This window comes from Vipera ursinii, assembly GCF_947247035.1.
Source record: "Vipera ursinii genome assembly, chromosome: 1".
NCBI classification, from domain to species: domain Eukaryota; kingdom Metazoa; phylum Chordata; class Lepidosauria; order Squamata; family Viperidae; genus Vipera; species Vipera ursinii.
The window spans coordinates 131,603,245-131,619,727 of record NC_139512.1 but is presented as its reverse complement, the minus strand read 5'-3'; the positions used below and the strand labels follow the sequence as shown (position 1 = coordinate 131,619,727).

General features: G+C 41.8%; 1 protein-coding gene across 6 annotated transcripts; it reads right to left on the bottom strand.

The window, feature by feature from the left end:
• Positions 1-756: 756 nt before the first annotated feature.
• LOC310643040 (UPF0538 protein C2orf76 homolog) lies at positions 757-15,840 on the bottom strand. Of its 6 annotated transcripts, none has more exons than XM_083367068.1 (7): positions 15,506-15,840; positions 14,342-14,494; positions 9,486-9,536; positions 5,630-5,667; positions 5,257-5,338; positions 3,110-3,347; positions 757-1,053 (listed from the first exon to the last, which is right to left on the bottom strand). In XM_083367068.1, the coding sequence occupies exons 2-6, from the start codon at positions 14,472-14,474 to the stop codon at positions 3,145-3,147; spliced, it is 507 nt and encodes a 168-aa protein (XP_083223194.1). In that variant the 5' UTR covers positions 14,475-14,494; positions 15,506-15,840; the 3' UTR covers positions 757-1,053; positions 3,110-3,144. The 6 variants fall into 6 exon arrangements, with proteins under 6 accessions (XP_083223194.1, XP_083223193.1, XP_083223195.1 ...); XM_083367067.1 differs by having other exon boundaries at positions 15,553-15,839; XM_083367069.1 differs by lacking the exons at positions 3,110-3,347; positions 15,506-15,840 and adding exons at positions 1,605-1,711; positions 15,435-15,484.
• Positions 15,841-16,483: the final 643 nt, after the last annotated feature.

The following is a 16,483-nucleotide window of genomic DNA, read 5'->3' as shown; positions in this document are numbered from 1 at the left end:
AGTGATGCAACCCACCTTCTAAAGGAAGTCAACACACTAGAAGTACAATCTTTTCTGACGGAAAGGAATTTTGTCCAGTCTGAACATACTCCAAACCACTGTTATATCCTTAAAAGAAGAACAGCAGAAAAGACAACTGTTCATTCTTGAACATATTGGTACAGAAGAGTTAATGCAAAGGGCTCAGTTAATACCTAGATGCATTCTGATATCAAATTCCATCAGCATGTTATCATAGCATATACCACAGGGACCACATCTCATAAATCACAATGGCCAACTCTTACCATGATGAGCTACACTGAAGAATGATTTAGCCATCAAAGGAAATGGGAGAACTTACTTGATGATTAGAAACTGTTAGATGCCCTCTGAAAATGAGGGGGGGAAATTGCTATTTTTCTCCCTTCTACAGGTTTAGCACTTACATAAACACCACTTTGGCACCTTGCCTCAAAAACATTTATTGAAGAAAAAAAAAGCACAAACCCTGAAACATGCCCAGCATAAACCATTTCCCCCCTATGTATCTGTCAACTGAAACAAGGCATTTTTTCGCACTTCCTTCATCTTGAAGAAAATGCTATGGAGAGACAAGGGAAGAAATGCAAAGGACGCTTACACAAAAGCTGTAGTGTGGTGAGATTGCCTGGATTTTTTTATGCTTGGTTCTTTTCTGGAGCTGTTACGCGTTCACTTTGGAATAAAGGACTGTGCCCATCTACATTCCGATTCTTATTTGCAAAGCCATACAGAGAAGGTATCAACGTATGTTTATTATAAAACGCCACACATTTCGGGAAGTGAAATTCATCTTATTGGAAAGCAGTGTCACTGTTTGGAGTCTCCCCTCCTGCAATGGGTCTTGCATTTCTCTAAACAAAAGTCTTGATATTTGTTAACATACATTTTTTTAGGATTTCAGGATAAATTCTCTTATTAACAACATTTTTTTCTCTCTCAATTTTCTTGGTCTTCACCAGGTAGTAACAGGATTGGTTTTATATTTTTTGTAATCCTCCATGCAGAAAAATGCGAGCTCTGTTTCATTAGCTGAAATGAGAAAAACACACATATTTCACCTACTTGAGAAAGACTAGAGTTTTCCCATCATAAAAAATATAGCAATAATTAAGCTGTCATTTAAGACTGTTGTTGATTAACATCTTTTTTTACAGCTGATCCCAACAGCAAGAAGACGTAGAAGGCTTGGTAGAAGGAACAGGGAAGCACACTTGGTTAAGAACCAAATTCAAAACAAAGGCATTGAGATGGCACTCTGCAAGCTGAAAGCATCACTTCTTCTCTTTCATTGTATTCTATTGTATTCAAAATGTAAGAAAATAGCTAAAGCTGTATTTTAAAGCTCCTTGTTCTATTTAGTGAGCAGGGAGGGAGGTTCCCCCTGAAATTAACCTGTAGCCGTAATAATTTAATACTTAGAGGATCAGTAGAATATTTTACAGGTCACTTTACATTCTCCCTCATGACCCATCAAATGCGAGACTGAAGCAGCTAATTTTTTTTTCCCCTGCCAATGATTAATTCATGAGGCTTCAACAATATGCAAAGTGAAAGGCACAAATTGGCTTCTCCAGCAATACCTTCAAATGCCTCTAATTATTCACAGGGGATCTGGCAGAGCTCAAGGAACCACGGAGGTTCAGAGCAGGCACAGTTCTTCCCAACAGCAGCAGGTCAAGGACTTCTTCTAAAACAGTAAGTCAGCAACATTACTAATTCAGAGCAGACGCATGGCTGATGGGAAGTCATCACAATCAGAAGACGGGGGAGCCTTTTGAAGTGAGAAGCAAACCAGGTTCGGCACTGGCTTTTTAAAATTAAGCCATAAGTTAATGAAGTCTGCCTGTTTTGTGAAGAAAGGGGGGGGGGAGAGCTATGACTGAATATTGACTAGGAAATCTGCAGAAAGAGAAAAGGAAGTCCTGGAGGAATCAAAACTGAAGCAGACACTTTGTATAGAACTTTTGGGTGAACGGCACCTGTTGCAGCCTTGCTTATTACTGCTAATTATTGCCCCTAAAACAGGGGTGTCAAACTCCATTTCATTGAGGGCCGCATCAGCATTGCAGTTGCCCTCAGGGAGCCAGGGTGGGTGTGGCCTACTGGCTGGGCGTGGCTAGAGTGCTTATGGCCTAGTGGGTGGGCGTGGCCAGCTCTACATCGTTTACATCAAGGGTGCCTATGGGGGGCCTGGGCAGGAGTGGGACAGATCTGAGGGTCTCTGGCAGGAGGAGGGTCTCTGGGCCAGGGCCAAGGCAGTGGGGGCCATTCCCTCACTGTTTCCAGGATGGCTTCGCGGACCACATGAAACCAAGGGCCGGATCTGGCCCCCGGGCCTTGTGTTTGACACGTCTGCCCTAAAAGGTTATTCTGTTCTCACAAATGTTTTTTTTTCCCTCCAATGAGAGGGTCTGTTCAGAAGGTCACACACATCTGGGTTTGTAGACCCATCAGGAGCAAGCTTCAGATTTGCACCCTTGTTCTAAAACTTCTACAAACGAACAAAAATATTCCATACTTATTTCAATGCTAGATCTCTCTATACAATTTTCTACGAAAAAGGGAGATAAAACATCAATGCTTAGATGCTGCCCCCCCCTTTCTTTAGAGCAGTGTTCCTCCCAAGCTTAGGTTGGGGGTCCCATTCCATTGGATTGGTTTTTCATAAAGGTATACAAACCTGGATTTTCTGGAGAGCTGTGAAATATTTTTGTTTTTCATTATTAAATTTCCATACTACCCAAGTGACTCTGCGCTTAATAGACGGGTGATGAGGGCAACCTTCCTGCTGTGGGTTAGGCTGCTGTGGCTGCTGTATGAAGCACTGTTGCTTCCTTTTTCTAATGGTTATTATGATTTATTACTGTAATACATTATAATTATTCTTAGGGTTACAGTCCTGGTTATTGTTATTCAAGTGAGATGAATTGAGCATTGTTGGGCATATAAACTCCAGATAATGGATAAAAATGAACATGTCTGATACTCATTCACTAAACATAAGAAAGTTGTGTTTTTTCCTTTTTCTTATCTGCAAGCTAACTCTACCTTATAAAGAGAGATGTTCAAGTCATTCCAAAATTACCTTATTTGAACAATACATTCTTTTCTGTTGTCAGTTTATTTGTTCAGATAATTTTTGGTACTCTTAGAGGGTTTCATTACCACCCTTCCTTGGAGGCTTAAATGTTGAAAGAAAAGTTCCCATCGAACAAATGGCAGAAAGGACAGCCTGTCCAATGACCAGATAACACTCCACTTTTCCTGTCTTCTCTTCACCATCACAAGTTGTATTTTCCTGAGGTCCTCCTGGATCAGATCTACTTTTACAGACCAAGAACTTACGTTAAATTAGGGATAGGTAACTGACCGTCACTGACCCAAATGAGTCTGTCCAGAACCCTGTCTGTGACCCCTAGACTGCAGCTGGACCAAGAACTTTCAGCCATCTTGTTTGGGGGAGGAATAGTATGCTTGGGTATTATTGGGGCAGGGGGGGAAGGGAGGGGTCTGCAGGCATGAGTCTTAGGCCTTGCAATAATCCTCGTTATTGTCTTAGGCACTGCAGTAACCCTCATCATTTTCCAGAAATAAATCACAGCAAAGAAAAACTTTCTAATCATTTAATGCTTGATGCTATACAAGTTTAAAGTTCCAGCCATCCAGAATGTGGATGATTTAGACCAGGGGTGTCAAACTGCTGGCCCGCAGGCCGGTTTCATCATACCGAAGCTGCGCCCACCCATTGCTGGCAGTGCAAAAAGACATCACGTGATGTGGCGAGTTTGACAGCTCTTTCCCTACAGTTGGAACATATGTCTAAGTCAAAGGTTTCTCTAGAAATGTGGGTTACAGTGAAAAACACTAAAGCAAGGGGGTCTCCCAACTTGGCAAATTTAAGACTTGGGGACTTCAACTCCCAGAATTCCCCAGCACTCCCAGAATCCCCAGCCTACAATTGTATACCAGTCTATAATCAACTCTCCTATTTTCAGTCATTTCAATGAGACATTTCATTCAAAGCCTCCATTTTCTCTGATGTGGACAGCAAATCATTTCCTATTCTGTGCTATTATTGTTACTTTAAGTGTTTACATTTTGTAAACCACCTAAAATGTGACTGAAATTAAGGTGGCCTACTAGTGTGATTAAATAAATAACAATGAATATACTGTTTTAAGCAGAGTGCTATGTGTCCAGAGAACTTGATGAACTTAAAGAGATACAGATAGTCCTCATTTAGCAACATCAATCGGCAACTCAGTTATTAAGTGAAACATCGTGATTTTACAATTTTACTTCAGCTCTCCTTTGCTATACAGACTTATAATGGTCATAAATGGGAACACTAGTCACAGAGTTACATTTTCATCAGTATCATAACTGCTGCGGTCACTAAAAATGTTTTCCGTCCCATATATTCTTCTCCTCCTCCCCATCTTTAGTTATAACTTGTATTTTATTGTAATTTTAATGTGATTTTGTTTGTTTGTTTGTAAAATTTATTAGCCGCACATTTTACTACAAGACAACGCTGAATGGCTCTTTTAATCATATATTTATTGTTTCATTTTCATGCTGTAAGCTGTCTAGAGTTGTCTTGTGTGAGATGGGGAAAGAAAGAAAGAAAAGAAAAAAGAAAAGAAAAGAAAGGAGTGAGTCACTGAACAAGGATTACCTGCAATGCCAAATCAATATTTAACTGGCACCCTGCAGCCACCTGGTTTAGCCTACACAATCCTCTTTCTTTACATTTCTTACTGCAAGACATACCCCAGGGCACTCTGCCTCAAATATCTGGGTGATTTCAGCACTGTGCTTTATTAAACAGATGCCTCTCTCATGTCTCCTTACTAGTTCCCCTTCTTAAATTTCCAACCAAACCATCCATTTAAATGTTACTGAAAAGATGAAGCAGATGTGGTTCTAATAACCAAACTGTCAATCATTTAAAATGACTCTCCATAGAGTTCTAGGAATACCTTCTTTTTTAAGAAAAAAAATCCTTTGTTAGCATTCTGTAGGGAGAGACGTGGTGCTCTCAAGCCCAATGATTTGAATGTACATTAAGCTGGCCTCCTCTCCCACTCCGGAATAATTATCGGTTTCTGCACAGAAGCACCAGGAATAGCGTTTGCTTTTCAGCTGGCTGTCCAAATATGGTCAGCTGTTCTCAGAATAAAGGCGAGCACAATGAACCACTTCTTCCGTCAATTCAAATGAGCAACTTACCTACTCCAGCCGCTTTCAAGGTGCTGCCTTCCTCCAAAATGAGTCTGTCGTCATCCTCTAAACTCACAACAAGTTCATTGGTCTAGAAATGTGGGGAAAGGAAGGGTGGCATGAGGGAGACGACAATGGCCAACATCAAGAAAAAAAATAAGAACTATCTAGAAGGAAAGAAAGGAAACCAGGCCACCAAAGAACATGATGGCTGGATCCCATCAAAGCTGACACCAACCAGAGTAGAAAAACTCAAAAGACACAGGGCAAAATCGGAATATGTAGAGACACCTAGCCCATCAAATCACCAAGAGACGCACACGACTGAATGGACAACATCATCATCATCAGAGGGAAATAAGGAAGCAATGATAAAACGTACCTTAGAGCCATGCGCTTGATGTATAATCTTCATTGTGTCTGAAAGAGATCATTTGAGACAGATTTGACCTTAAACACTCATGGACACTTCCCAGATTTGGTGCGTGCTTCATTCGTTCTGCAGTAGTATTACCTTTATTCATTGAACTAGAATTAGACACTTGTCACAGTTTGAAATACAAAACCACTTCTTCCCAAAGTGATACTACTTGGGATAAATTTAGACCCGTAAAACAAGACAGAAATCTCAAAGAATAAATTGACCCCAACATACAGAAGAAGATTGCAGCCAGTTATTTATTTCATTATAATTAATTTGAACACTGGCTTTCATACTTATTTCAAAGGTTTTTAGGTTTAAATTATAAAATTATAAGTTGCTTACATTTGTCTTTTTCACTGAAGCAGCATAAAACAAATTAAATTAATCTAATCAGTATAAATACATCCTGGCATAGGTTTCAACAATTAATTTGTTGCCAGCCTTAAAAAATGTTAACTGCAACCTCTCTCTTAAAATGTTCTCAAATTATATACATCAAGAACTTATACCTGGCTCAGTTGTGGTCATAAGGACTAGCCGTACCAGGTTTCAGATAAAAATCAAAACCAATACTTTTTTCAAGCTAACAGCTTTTACCATATTTATCTTCGGGCAATAAGCAAATGTTTCATAAGCAAAATTCCGTTTCTCTGACCTTGCTTTCTACCCGGTTCTGCTCCCCAGCTATCCAGAGTAGATCTAACAGGAGAAAAAATACATTCCCTTGACCTCAACCCAGTGGTAGGATTCAAATATGTGAACAACCAGTTCTCTGTGTGGATGCCGCTTCCGGAAGTCCATTCTGGGCCTAGGCAACAAAAAATTAGCTACCGGTTCTGCCAAACTGGTGCGGACCGGCTGAATCCCACCACTGCATCAGCCCATCTGAGGAGTCCTTAACTCAGCATTACTTTCTGTTATGTTTGAAAATGCAAGATGGATCCAATGTTTGCAAAAGAGGAAAGTACACGCCATTTTCAGAACAAAGAAAAGGCTAACCAAATCCTTGAGGGCTTTCCTCTGGTTTCCATCCCTTCTGGATCATTTTAAAATAAAACTATTCAGTGGAATGAGAAAACAACGGGACTGAATTATATCAACTATATTAATCAGCATCTTGTGATTTCAAGTCATTATCAGATTGTGGAAGAAACTAGCATCTATTAAAAGATCATTTTGATTTTTTTAACACTAATATGCAATTTATTCATTCAATAAAAACAAATTGAGGAATAATAACAAATAAAGAAATCATTAAACTTGAAACACAGTAATTCCTATTCAAACTTTATTTCAGTGTACTATGCAAGGACTTTATTATAGAACTCTGCCATCTACTGTCTCTTAATCTCAATAGGCTGATTATACAATATTGTCAATTCTTATTAATTTTGACAAAACAAATTCTAAGTCAGTTTAGTGTGTGTGTGTGTATCTGCAAACAAGTGATGTAATTCTCCTGGGAAAAATTGTTTACACATTTTAACACTATATTCTCAGAATTAGTTCAATATTATATAAGAGACATTCCTAATCCATCTAGGTATAGCGTATAATTTTCACTTGTCCAAAGGGATGTGCATTATTTGATTTCTTTTTAAACATTTGCCAGCTAGTGCACTCTTTTTACATCAGCTTGTTCCAATACATTCTAGCATGCAAATTTATTTACTGCAAAAGCTGGCATGGTCATTAAGTGAATGTTAACAGATATATAGCCAAACTTGTAATTGTTTCAAACCATCCCATACCTGCAAAGTTGGCATAATAATTGGACTCTTACAATTCATTTATCTTTTAATTTACTGATTCATTTTTATTTAAATATTACTTCGTCTAGCAAATTCATCTTTGAGTCTTATTTATCTCTGCTCCGATTTGCTCCTTACTTATTATGTAAATTCTTTCAGCACATAATTCTTATTCCTTGCCTCCGGCTTCTACTTGATTCCCCCTTCTTGACCTCACAACTAGTTGCTGGCTATTGAAATGCAGAAGCTTGGAAGAAACTGAGTTCAAAGGACTGTGGGTCACGAGTGGCATTTCAGCATGTAAGTCAAGTCCAAAAAAGCATTTTGGGATCAAGTTACAAAAATCATACCCCAAGGACAACTCTGATAATTAATACCACAATGAATGAATAACATACAGGCTAATGTGGAAGTTGAATTCCAAGATGACAGTTCCAGAAGGAAAAGTTTGGAATTGTACTGCCTGATATTTTTCAATCACACAATCGGAATAGAACTGAAAGGTTCCTTGTAGGTCTTCTAGTCCAACCCCCTGCTCAAGCAGGAAGACCCTATGCAATTTGAGGCAAGTGGTTGTCCAGTCTCTTCTTAAAAAGCTCCAGTGATGGAGCACCTACAACTTCTGACGGCAAGCTGTTCCACTGGTTAATTGTTCTCACCGATAGATGACACATCTTGCAATAACTTGGGTACCCAGACACTTGATCCTCTGTCATGCAACATTATTTCTAATATCCCTCTACTTTCTGTCCCCTCTACAGGTATCATACTAGAGAACGTGTAGCGTGTTCTCTTGATCTTAACTGTCACAAGCATCAACACAAATAAAAGAGATGAAAGGCAAGACTGATTTACAAATGCAGTGATGCAATCTGCAAAGTTTGTTAAGAAAATTGTTCGAAGCATGCCTGGGCAGGAAATTAAAACACAAAATTTGATTGATAGAAATGATTAATGCTGCCATCATATAGGGCTGTGGTGGCGAACCTATGGCACACGTTCCACAGGTGGCATGCAGAGCCCTCTCTGTGGGCACATGCGCCGTTGCCCCAGTCCTAGGCCTTCAGCTGGGTTTTATAAAACTTTTTCGCTTCAGGCCTCCGCTGCCGGGTGCAAAAAAAAAAAGGTTCAATCAGTCAATCAATTTCAACTTCTCGCAGGGAAAAAAAAGATCTCGCAAAATTGGAATTGATTGATTGAACTTTTCAGTCCCACCCAGTCTGCCATTACTGCTGCAGCCACACCCACCCAATGGGCCACACCCAGCCAATGAGCCACACCCAGCCAACTGGCCACACCCAGCCAATGGGTCACACCCACCCGGCACCCAATGATACGTAAGTGGGTTTTGGGTTGCAGTTTGGGCACTCGGTCTCTAAAAGGTTCGCCATCACCCTCACTGACATAGGGGAAGACCGAAAATGTGGACCACATCATTAATAACTCACCAACTTTGTCCAGTGATGGTGTAGGCTTTGCTGGTTCCTATCGGGAAATCTTTAAAGCCACATCACTAATGCAGCCACCACCCAGCTCTGGGCAAAAGCCAGTTCAGTTATGATGTTTACTCAAGAGGAAGCAAATGGGAATTTTTCCTTCAATAGCTTGACTCACAGGAATACCTGCATTGAAGACTGGTAACATTGACCAGGATGAGCATTACTTAAGTCAGTAAGAGTGCAAGCCTTTATTTATTGATATAGGATTTTAAAACTAGAGGCCAATTAAAAGGAAAAAAAGAAAGAAAAAAAGAAATGAAGTCATCTTCAGAAATAATTGATTTCAATCACCTGCCTCCGCAGCACAAGGTCTCTCACAGCATACACTACAGTTTGACTCAGTGTTCCGAGACATAAAATTAAATGTACACCGCATCTGAGTCTGCTGATCCCCACCTGACTTTTTTGGGTTAAATTTTCAAAGAAAGTTTGGATGAATTAGAAAACCGAGCCAAATTGACATCCATGCTTTAAAAGATCTCATGTACTGTTCATTGCTTTATTCAAATAAGAATTCACGTTAATATTTAGATGTTGTTTAAAAAGATAAGGAAAGGAAATTACCATATGTATATTTTCTGAAAGGCAGCAAAAGTTCTGTCCTTGATGTGATATCTAGAGGGGGAGCAAAAATGAAAATCAACATTGTTTTCCCTGACATTTAGTAGTGTACGTAAGCACCTGGACCATTATCGTAGACCTGGGGTAGGCAACCTTGGCTCTTTTATGACTCGTGGACTTCAACTCCCAGAATTCTTGAGCCAGCTGGCTCAGGAATTCTGGGAGTTGAAGTCCACGAGTCATAAAAGAGCCAAGGTTGCCTACCCGTCTTAGACCAAGAGAAAATAAAGCTGTTTTTCAATACCAATCAAAATGCACCAAATCCAACGAAACTCACTTACCAAGTAGTATAAATAGGTAGCTATGAGGTCTTCTCCAAAAGAGACCAATAGGTGCAGCACCTAATCAACTTTCACTGGTCTTAAAGGGTTAATCGGGATCAGACCTGGTTAATACTCAGAGGGGAGCCCACCATAATTATTGGCTACACTGAGAAAGTATCCCCGCAAGAAGGCAGTGACAAAACACTCCCAGGTCAAGAAAGCTGGATAGCTGCATCTACAGGGAGTGCAGAATTATTAGGCAAGTTGTATTTTTGAGGATTAATTTTATTATTGAACAACAACCATGTTCTCAATGAACCCAAAAAACTCATTAATATCAAAGCTGAATATTTTTGGAAGTAGTTTTTAGTTTGTTTTTAGTTATAGCTATTTTAGGGGGATATCTGTGTGTGCAGGTGACTATTACTGTGCATAATTATTAGGCAACTTAACAAAAAACAAATATATACCCATTTCAATTATTTATTTTTACCAGTGAAACCAATATAACATCTCAACATTCACAAATATACATTTCTGACATTCAAAAACATAACAAAAACAAATCAGTGACCAATATAGCCACCTTTCTTTGCAAGGACACTCAAAAGCCTGCCATCCATGGATTCTGTCAGTGTTTTGATCTGTTCACCATCAACATTGCGTGCAGCAGCAACCACAGCCTCCCAGACACTGTTCAGAGAGGTGTACTGTTTTCCCTCCTTGTAAATCTCACATTTGATGATGGACCACAGGTTCTCAATGGGGTTCAGATCAGGTGAACAAGGAGGCCATGTCATTAGATTTCCTTCTTTTATACCCTTTCTTGCCAGCCACGCTGTGGAGTACTTGGACGCGTGTGATGGAGCATTGTCCTGCATGAAAATCATGTTTTTCTTGAAGGATGCAGACTTCTTCCTGTACCACTGCTTGAAGAAGGTGTCTTCCAGAAACTGGCAGTAGGACTGGGAGTTGAGCTTGACTCCATCCTCAACCCGAAAAGGCCCCACAAGCTCATCTTTGATGATACCAGCCCAAACCAGTACTCCACCTCCACCTTGCTGGCGTCTGAGTCGGACTGGAGCTCTCTGCCCTTTACCAATCCAGCCACGGGCCCATCCATCTGGCCCATCAAGACTCACTCTCATTTCATCAGTCCATAAAACCTTAGCAAAATCAGTCTTGAGATATTTCTTGGCCCAGTCTTGACGTTTCAGCTTGTGTGTCTTGTTCAGTGGTGGTCGTCTTTCAGCCTTTCTTACCTTGGCCATGTCTCTGAGTATTGCACACCTTGTGCTTTTGGGCACTCCAGTGATGTTGCAGCTCTGAAATATGGCCAAACTGGTGGCAAGTGGCATCTTGGCAGCTGCACGCTTGACTTTTCTCAGTTCATGGGCAGTTATTTTGCGCCTTGGTTTCTCCACACGCTTCTTGCGACCCTGTTGACTATTTTGAATGAAACGCTTGATTGTTCGATGATCACGCTTCAGAAGCTTTGCAATTTTAAGAGTGCTGCATCCCTCTGCAAGATATCTCACTATTTTTGACTTTTCTGAGCCTGTCAAGTCCTTCTTTTGACCCATTTTGCCAAAGGAAAGGAAGTTGCCTAATAATTATGCACACCTGATACAGGGTGTTGATGTCATTAGACCACACCCCTTCTCATTACAGAGATGCACATCACCTAATATGCTTAATTGGTAGTAGGCTTTCGAGCCTATACAGCTTGGAGTAAGACAACATGCATAAAGAGGATGATGTGGTCAAAATACTCATTTGCCTAATAATTCTGCACTCCCTGTATGTAGAGATCAGGGATTGAGTAAGGCCGATGAGGATCGTCATATTGTAATAAAGACATGTTCGAGGCAAGCTTGATGTCAGCTGACTACATTCCACAGAGCCTTCACGGCAACAGCCTGGAAGGTTTTTGCCATTTTTAGATTTGGCAGGGTTTGGGTTTTTTTTAACTTTTACATCCAATACAGGTGGTTCTCCATTAACAACCACTCATTCAATGACTGTTTGAACTTACAACAGTGCTGGATGAGTGGTAGCTATGACCAGCTCTCATACTGATGACGTCACCGTGTCTTGGAATCAAGTAGTTGCAATTCAGAAAGCTTTCCTGCCGGTTTCCAACAAGCCAAGTCAATAGGGAAGCCGGCAGGAGGTTGCGAGTCCGAATCACATGAGGTTTTCATTGAATGGCCCACATAATCCTTTCTTTACAACAGCAGCCAGGACTGCCATTGCTAAGCCATGTTATTTTTCAACTTATGCCCCTGTTGTTTAACAGTGGAGGTTTTGGTTCCAGTTAGCACTGTGGGCTCCTTGGTGCTCTCTGAGCTTGGTTGTTTTCTTGCAGACCTTTCATTACTCAATCAGAAAGCATCATCAGTCCAAAAAAGGAGTAGGGTTTGCTCTCATTCTATATACTAGTAGAGGGGTAGGCAATCTCAGCTCTTTTATGACTCATGGACTTCAACTCCCAGAATTCCTGAGTCAGCATATACTAGTACAGGGGTAGGCAATCTCAGCCCTTCTATGATTCTGGGAGTTGAAGTCCATGAGTCATAAAAGAGCCGAGGTTGCCTACCCATGTACTAGTGCACAGGTGTGCAACCCGCAGCTCCGGAGCCGCATGCGGCTCTTTCAGCCATCTCCTGCGGCTCCCAGTCCTCTGCCATATGCAGTCCAAAAAAAAAGTGGGACTAAAAAAGTTCAACCAATCAATTCAAACTTCTCATGGAAAAAAAACACCTTGCGAAGCTTGAATTCATTGGTTGAAGTTCTTTGGTTTGTGGGACTTCCCACAAACCTCTTTTTTTCCTCGGACTGCACATGGTGGCAGCGGAGGAAGAGACAGGAGGACTGCTGGAAAGGTGAGTGGGTTGGTCAGATGGGGTGTGCTGGGGAGGGTGAGTTTTCTCTGTGTGTGTGTGTGTGTGTGTGTGTGTGTGTGTGTGTGTGTGTGTGTGTCCTTTTCCTTTGGGCCAAACACGGAGAGCACAGCGGCTACCACGCTGGGCTGGAGCACCTCCAGCATCTCTCAGCGAGTACACTAGGCTGCCCCAACAGCAGCAGCCATCGCCGGAAAGATTGCTCAGCCCTTGGGGCCCGCTGCTGCCATGGGGGCCGGCCCAGGAATTTGTTTCTGCGGGGGAGGCGGAGGCTGACGGAGATGCGGCAGACCTCCATCATCTCTCTCACCGCCACCTCCACCGCTACTGTCAGCTTCCGCTACAGCCAAACCCAGGCAGCCTCCTCCACCCCCAGCAGTGGCATCCGGAGGTTTTCCAGTTTCATCGGAACCAAGCAGCAAGTGGAAAATTTAGCAGTAGCAGCACTACCAGGAGCGGTTTCAATCGGCCCCTTCATTGCCAAGCATCCCCATAGAAGTCAATGGAGGCGCCGCGGCTGGCCTTTCGAGTGAATGAGAGTGAGAGAGAAGCTTTTCCAAAAAAAACGTGAGTGAATGAGAGCGGAGGGGGCAGGGTAGGTGTATATCTTGCCTTGGCTCCACTCTTCAGTCAAACCCTGTTCTGTGCATGCGCGCATGTACGCGCATGCGCACACATTTTTTGCGGCTCCCAGTTTTTCCTTTAGTGAGGGAACTGGTTCCGAGTGGCTCTTTCACTGTTTCAGGTTGCTGACCCCTGTACTAGTGGCTTGCCCTTTCATTGTGTTTGAGGGGTGTTTCCTTTATTGGGCTCTTGTCTGTCTGTTAGCTTGTTTGTCTGAGTTGTTAGTTCCTTGACTGGGATACTGTTTGCTTTTTGACTGTTAGCATTGTTAAACAAGGACTATCTGTAAACACAGTGAACCCACAAAATGGAGGTAACAATTATGTTAGATGATAGACTGAAATTTTATAATTCAAAATCTACCATGACTTGTTTTGTGTGTGTGTGTGTTTGTTTTGAGCCTTTGAGTTAAGGTTGACTCCTGGCAACGGCCTGGACTGCCTGCCTGCATTTTTCTTGGCAAAGTTTTCCAGATGTGGCTTGCCACTGCCTTTCACTAGGGCTGAGAAAGGGCAAGTGGCCCAAAGTCAGTTGGCTTCATGTCTAAGAAAGGACTCGAACTCACCATCTCCCTGTTTCTAGCCTGCTGTCTTAAACTGGCTCTCATAATATCTTAACAAATGATACTGTAAAAAACGTGCCTTGTAGATTGATTATCCCTGAGAAAGCATATATTCTGAGAGAAATAAAACTTTACTGAGTTTGACTTTTCCAAACCAGGGAACAACAGAAACACTGTAGGAACAAGGGAGATAATATATAATCAAATCAGGCAACTGGCCCGACCAACACAGGACTGATGTCCTGGCAAGCTGACTGCAGCACTGTGTTTCTGGGGATTTTTTCCCCCAGCTTGCCTAAAAATGCATTTTGCACACAAAAAATACATGCTCCAATTCTTCTGCCAGAAAAATATCAGCAAACTGCCTTTTCCCTTTCCCCCACCTCTGTTCTGCCAATTAATCTTTCAGCACACTGACCAGCAAAGTCAACCCTCACAGCTTCTTACCCTTCTTCACAAATGCAATAAATTCTTTTACGGTCTGGTCCAGGTTAACATTTCGGTACAAAACTGGTCTGAAATTACGATGCTCAAAAGAGCGAATAAGAAGAACGGTAACTATCACTCTTTCGGATGACATGTGAATTAACCGCAATGTATCTGGAAGGCAAAAAACATAACATAATAATAACATTGAATTATTGCCTTTACAAGAACTGGTCTTCTTGGAAAATAAGAATATAAGAGATCAACTAAGAGGCATAAAGAGATTTTTAGACGGTTCGTAACTATTTCATTCATTTCAATAATCCTTATTTCAAAAATTTAGAAACATTTGAATAGTATTTTGGAAAGAAGCATTAAAAGATGCACAAGGGAGCCCTAAAACAGTAATGTTAAAAGAAAACTACTTAGTTTGAAATGCATATCAGTCTCCCTTTAATTCTTTGTTAGCAATCCAAAATAATTTACACAAATATGAGCTGTCACTGTTGTGACTACTGCCTGTCGATGGCCTTCGGTTCGGCTGAAACAGGAAATAAAGATTTGTCCCATGTTTGGGGCTTAGCAAGGTAATCTAAATAGTTAACAAGTATTTAACACATATCCCCCTTGCCTCTCAGCTAACAAAGTGAGATAGAGCTTGTGGCCTAGAGGTAAAAACAACTGCCTAATGTGCAATCAGTCCAGGTTTGAATCTCAGAAGGGTATGGCTGACTGATGAAAACAAATAAGTTTGAAATGCATATCAGTCTCCCTTTAATTCTTTGTTAGCAATCCAAAAAATTTACACACACACACACACACATATACATATATACATACATATATATACATACATACGCATATGCATATACATATACACATTACACATATACACATACACACACACACATATGTGTGTGTGTGTGTGTGTGTGTGTGTGTGTGTATATATCATAGAAGCCTCGTGCGAGCTCATGATTACAGTAAGAGCATACGGAGCAGCGTTTAATTGACTTATTTTACCAGTAGAAGGTAATACTATTATATTTATTTATTTTAGCCACCCAAACTCTAAATGCAACTCTACTTAAAAACGCCCACCCAGTTGCACGCACCGCCGAAGCGACTTCGCCTTGGCGAAGTGCTTTCCCGCATATGAACGCCTCCCAACTCCAAGCACCCACACCTCCTTCAGCTTCAGAGCAACGCGTGACATTGTGCCTCCGAAATCACCTGCCGCTCTCCGTGACAGCTTCGCTAAGAATCCCGGTTTCCTCCCAGCCGAGTCGAGAGCCTCACTTCCTTTCCTTGCCTCGCTTGCAGGTTCGCCCAAGCCAGGGGTAGGCAACCTCGGCTCTTTTATGACTCATGGACTTCAACTCCCAGAATTCCTGAGCCAGCCAAGCTGGCTCAGGAATTCTGGGAGTTGAAGTCCATGAGTCATAAAAGAGCCGAGGTTGCCTACCCCTGGCCCAAGCGAAGTCGCTCAAGTTGAATCCCGCCCTTGCCTTAGAATCACGTGACTCGCAGGCTTCCTCCGCTGGTTCCGCCCCATCGCCTGTCATTTCCTGACGGTGAAAAACGGCTCGTCCTCTACTCTTCTCCGCCCCTCTCACGCTCCTCCCACTTTTGCGTTCCACCCAATGACAAAGCCTAGAGAATTCCCTTTTCTTTTCTGCGACTAGTCTCCGCCCCTCTCAACAGCGATTGGCTGCTCCTCCCACTTTGGGGTTCCCACTCAATGACAACGTCTACCATTCCCTTTCCCTTTTTTTTGCTACTATTCTCCGCCCCTCTCCTCGACGATTGGCTGCTCCTCTTAACTTTTGCGCTCCAGCCAATGACAAAGCTTAGAATTCCCTTGTCATTGCCTTGCCTTGCGATGAAAGGCGTCGCTGTCCTTTTTTTTCCCCTTACTTCGATGACATTTTTTTTCAACGATCTTACGCACTTGGTATCTATGCCGATGCTATGGTAATCCACTTCGAGACTTCTGCGAACGATAAAAAAAAATAGCGTTAGGTGCCTATTTAAATTAAAGTACTTCCAAGTAATTCCACTTTCTCACCACTTTCCACTTTCTCGCGTGATTGGGGTAGGTTTCTTCCCTGCCCGAAACCCTTAGCCTCCCGACTGAGTTGCAAAGCTGGCTGGGTGATTTTGA